The following is a 5,704-nucleotide window of genomic DNA, read 5'->3' as shown; positions in this document are numbered from 1 at the left end:
TTTTATGTAATGCGTTATGACGTTTTGTGAAAAATCTGTACATGATGGAGAAAAATGTATATCATTTTCGGATTCAACGTACAGGAATTACTGTAGAACATGTGAAAATGTCAAGACAATAAAAACATGTGTAATCTACACAGCGTTAAACATACTGTATAGAAATTGCTGTGTTGAATCAAATATACGTGTACAGAATTAAACATCCCACATAGAAACTTTACTAAATCATATTTACATACGAAACTAAACACTATATAATTTACTGCGTTGAATCATATATATATATATGGTATTCTGAGTTCACAAAAAAATGCCTTGCTAGCAAAAGAGGCGGATTTAGGACAGATGGGGCCTGGGGAAGTAGAATAGCATTCATCTCTCTAATAAATACAAGTGTATACAATGCATAAAAATTTAATTATTTTTTTATGGGGCCCCCAAGTGGTCGGGGCCCTGGTGCAACTGCTCCTTCTGCCCCAACTTTAATATGGCCCTGACTAGCAGCTGCATGTAAAGAGCATTTCAGATAAACTTTTGAATGCTATAATGTTATTGGACAAAAGAACCCCTCAGCAGTTATTTGTGGCAGCAAAATTAAAGAAGAATTTAAAATATTGTCTTTTACACATTTCTGATTTGAAATCAAGGCAGGCACTAGCGGGAGGTGGGGGGTATGTGGCCGGGCCTTCTGAAATTTTATTGACTCCACCCCTAGCTAGTGCTATCAATTAATATAATTTTAGATTTGGCTCCATTATTTGTGTTAATTACTCCCCTCGGTTAGAAAAGCTGAAGCTAGAACTGTTTAAAATCCATAATGGATAATGAGCTAATTAAGAAGAATGTGATAAAAAATGTGAAATAAAATCTGATTTTTAATCACTTATTGTAATAAGAATTGCTTCGTCAGTTTGCGTGTTTTACAGTAGAACATTATATAGTTATTGACACGAATGATTTTAAAACTTTGTGTATTTTGCACTATTATTCTATATTTTTTATTCAGGAAAGCATATTTATTTTGACGTCCAAAGATAGGACAGTCATCATGGTTAAACTGAATGTTACAAAAGTGCACTATGACTTTTTTCAAAACAAAAACGTGAATTAGCTTTAGCACCTGGCCCTGTAGTCCCTAGTTCGTACATACACCTGTTTCCTGTGGCTGTGTCTCCCTCCAATAACAAGTTATTAAACCACTGCTTGTAGCCGCGTGCCAGAACTGTTCGTACTTCAACTTCACTTATAACCAATCAGAAAGCTAGCGGAAATGAAGTCACAGATTGCAAGTAGGATTGGCACACCAAGAGAGCAGTTTGAGATCAAGACAACCTTTCTGTATAGAGTCAGCTCACACGTAGGGATGGCGCCGACAGGGAGAGAACGGTGGAAGTTGTTCGCACTGCTAACAGTATCTTGGTTGAGATTTCAACTTACTGCCAGTAGCCAGGGTAAGATAGACGTATCTTATATACTGTTTAGGTATCTAAGATCCATAATGTAGGTTAAGCAATACTCTGTTTAATTATCAGTGTGTGAAGGTTAAGCAATACTCTATTTAATTATCAGTGTGTGAAGGTTAAACAATACTCTAATTATCAGTGTGTGAAGGTTAAACAATACTCTAATTATCAGTGTGTGAAGGTTAAGCAATACTCTATTTAATTATCAGTGTGTGAAGGATAAACAATACTCGTGTGAAGGTTAAGCAATACTCTACTTAATTATCAGTGTGTGAATAATCTTGAAAATTTATTTTTCTTTTAACGAATAAATAGCTTGCTTGGATCAGAAATTAATATTAATTACTCTAGTGGTATTCTCCTGTTGGTGCTTCGGATTACAGGGAGCTAACTTGCTCTATACTCAGCTGTTCTGAATAAATAGGTTTCTTGCTTTGGTCGGAAATAAATATCCATAATTCAGTTAAATATTAGATCATGGTTTGTAAGTTGAATGACGCTAGAATCTAAGCGCTCTCGTTCAGAACTTTGTGGTTGGGCATTTTGTGTGGTCCACGTGCGTCGCAGAATGTCAGACGTCAATTTGTTATCTATAATATCATTGAAACTCTTAATTTGATAGACACAAATATATATTATAACTGCTGGTGTTGTTTTGACATGGGGATCAGAATGTTAATTACAAACAAATAGTGATTTTAGCCACGAACCCTGGCGGTTATACTTGACACGCAAAGTATCAACGTAAACGATATGCAGATAACACTACTTGATAATCTGGAATTTGTTTTATATAAAACTGCTCCTGTACTGGCACATTTTGAAGAGATTTTTTGATAATCTAATTTGTACATGAGTCATGGAACGACTGTTTTTAACTACTTCGTGTACATGAGTCATGGAACGATTGTTTTTAACTACTTGAAGTAGTTAAAAACGGTCGTTCAATGACTCATGTACACGGAGTAGTTAAAAACAGTCGTTCCATGATTCATGTACACGAAGTAGTTAAAAACAGTCGTTCCATGACTCATGTACACGGAGTAGTTAAAAACAGTCGTTCCATAACTCATGTACACGAACTAGTTAAAAACGGTCGTTCCATAACTCATGTACACGAAGTAGTTAAAAACAGTCGTTCCATGACTCATGTACACGAAGTAGTTAAAAACAGTCGTTCCATGACTCATGTACACGAAGTAGTTAAAAACAGTCGTTCCATGACTCATGTACACGAAGTAGTTAGAAACAGTCGTTCCATGACTCATGTACACGAAGTAGTTAAAAACAGTCGTTCCATAACTCATGTACACGGTGTACATGAGTCATGGAACGACTGTTTCTAACTACTTCGTGTACATGAGTCATGGAACGACCGTTTCTAACTACTTCGTGTACATGAGTCATGGAACGACCGTTTTTAACTACTTCGTGTACATGAGTCATGGAACGACCGTTTTTAACTACTTAGTAAAAACAAGGAATGGGAAGTTTGCACGAGCTTGGTGTTAAATTTTCGAGCCCGACGGACTATTTGGATGTTTAGGTCAATGAAATTGGTTAGTATAGCTTGATACTCGATGGTGGTAGCGCTACATATATAATTTAAAACATTAATATTTTCTGTTTTTGTAGACTTCCCTCCGGTACTTAAGGGCTTATAATGCTAAATTTCGGAGATCGGTCACTGCGACTGGAATAGCGCATATATGTATATATCTTTGCCCTTAACAACTAATAAACAAACATGTATATTTTTTTACTTATTTATTTGTATTTCAACAACAAGGAAAAAAAAGCAATTAAGTAAATATTTTGTTGTTGTTGTTTTACATCTAGGACAATATAATAATTATTGTAGGTCAACATCAGTGATATAACGCTAGGTTTGTTATTATACATGTTTAACTTCACTTTTGTACAGTGGGTGATGGATACGATTATCATTCAACTGCTGTTGCTTGCATGTATTTCTTATGTCAAGACGTAAGTGCTACTATGGTATTAAATATTTAAGTTAAGTGTGAAGTAAGTGGATATTGTAAATAATGAAGACCTATACATGATAAATAAACGTGAAAGAGCCAGTAATGGAACAGAAAGGCTTATTTTTTATGTGCCACGGTTCAGAATACAAGTCAGAAATAACCTTCTTAGTGCCAGTTTGTTCAACACCAAGTGTAGTTCACAATCAACTGTTGATGGTATAATCCTTCAAATAAAACCTTAGACACTGGAGACGTATAACATCAACAGGCATAGAGGTCAGATTATATGGGTTTACATCTTGACCCTACGGAAATCGGAACACGTCAGGAAAGAATACGTTACCCTCGGAGTAAACAATTAGTAAACTTCCTTTCTGGTTCTTTGCAGTGTGTGTGTTGATCTCTAGGCAACGCAGGATGGAAATAATTAAGCCAACACTATGGAACAAACTATCTTATTGTTCTACGAACTAAATGGTCATGTGACAGCTTGTTTTTCTATTACCTACATTGCTATGCGACGATTTATGGCTCAGTAGATACACTGGAAAAAGTACTTGTCAGAATCTTAATTCTTCATGATGTCTAAATAATATAAGTGTCAATAGTAGCTGACTAAGCTTACGTTATGGTGTTAACAGAAAATCAATATACGTGGACCAAGTAGCTTTTGGCATCCTATAGAGTATTGCATTTTCGTGATGTATTTTCTAAACAAAGTACCTGGAAGAATTCTTGTGTGCTGGGTTGTCTGAGTACCTGTCTCGTCAAAGTGTGCTGCGTTATCTGAATAACGTAAAGTATCCGTTTGAATAATAATGTGCTGTGTTTTCTGAACAATGTGTAGTGCCTGTCTCATTAACGTGTGCTGTGTTGTCGGAACAATGTACAGTAACATCCTAGTGTGCTGTATAGTCTGAACAATATAAAGTACCTGTTAGAATCATAGTGTGCTGTATAATAGTCTGAACAACGTAAAATACCTGTCAGAATCCTAGTGAGCTGTATAACGTGAACAATGTAAAATACCTCTCTGAATCATAGTGTGCTGTATAATAGTCTGAACGATGTAAAATACCTGTCTGAATCATAGTGTGCTGTATAATAGTCTGAACAATGTAAAATACCTGTAAGAATCCTAGTGAGCTGTATAATGTAAACAATGCAAAATACCTGTCAGAATCCTAGTGAGCTGTATAATAGTCTGAACAATGTAAATACCTGTAAGAATCCTAGTGTGCTGTATAATGTGAACAATGTAAAATACCTGTCCGAATCATAGTGTGGTGTATAATAGTCTAAACAATGTATAATACCTGTAAGAATCCTAGTGAGCTGTATAATAGTGTGAACAATGTATAATACCTGTAAGAATCCTAGTGTGCTGTATAGTGTGAACAATGTAAAATACCTGTCTGAATCATAGTGTTATGTTATCTGTTCAAAGAAAACTTTGTTACGTCCTCACTTCATCAGACTTCACTTAGCACCTCAATAGCACCTTGCTTTATAGGCAAGGAAATCAGGTATGAATTACCTCAATTACAGCTACAGTGTTTAGAATGTAAACAAATCAGGAACGATGCATTTTACCAGTTGTTCGCCAACTTTCTACTTGTTAACTGAACAGTGAAATTACAGTTTATTTCCTTATACGATAAAGTTCTGATATGACAACAATACCGTTAGCGATAAGACGTGTTAATATGTAATTGTAAAATGTAAAAATGAAGAGTTTTAAGAAGTTTATATGCTATAAAGACGAGAAATTAAGCGTTGATGCATCTGTGACGGATTTAGTATTAGGCATTTATTTTAATATCAACGTTTGTTTAGATGAAGTTTATATTTAGAAACATACATAGCTTATAGTGTTAAATATGTATTGCGAACCTCCCGCCTATTTTCTAAAGTTGTAGAAGATTCTCGAGTGTAAGAATCAACAATATATGTGTGTACGTAAACGCTAGTGTAGCTTTGTTTTGTTATGTAATCTGAATTTTCGAGAAACTCTCCACACGCCTATAAATATAACCAATGCGAATCGCCAAAAAAGAGAGTATCTATTATTGGTTTGCTATAGTTGGTGTGCTATAAACTTCGGAAGTTATAATTGTGATTAGCAATTAATAACCGGAAACTTCAGATATTAGACCAGGAGCATTTACAAAGTTCGAATATTACAAATCATTTAACTTCAGTGGATTTGCATCGAAAACAATTTTTACGAAAACATTATATAACTTCACG

At 35.0% G+C, this 5,704-nt stretch overlaps 1 protein-coding gene across 1 annotated transcript in view; it reads left to right on the top strand.

Annotated features, from left to right (window-relative positions):
* Window positions 1-1,357: 1,357 nt before the first annotated feature.
* LOC106470813 (ephrin type-B receptor 2-like) overlaps window positions 1,358-5,704 on the top strand; it is a gene marked incomplete at its 3' end in the record, with an annotated part of 77,720 nt that continues 73,373 nt past the window's right edge. Inside the window, exon 1 of the mRNA XM_013931384.2 lies at window positions 1,358-1,454. Coding sequence (XP_013786838.2) covers window positions 1,367-1,454 — 88 coding nt within the window. The remainder of the gene's footprint in view (window positions 1,455-5,704) is intronic.

The sequence above is a fragment of the Limulus polyphemus genome, unplaced genomic scaffold, assembly GCF_000517525.1.
Source record: "Limulus polyphemus unplaced genomic scaffold, Limulus_polyphemus-2.1.2 Scaffold4231, whole genome shotgun sequence".
NCBI classification, from domain to species: domain Eukaryota; kingdom Metazoa; phylum Arthropoda; class Merostomata; order Xiphosura; family Limulidae; genus Limulus; species Limulus polyphemus.
Note: the sequence above shows the minus strand (reverse complement) of the source record. Positions and strands in the feature narration are given on the sequence as shown.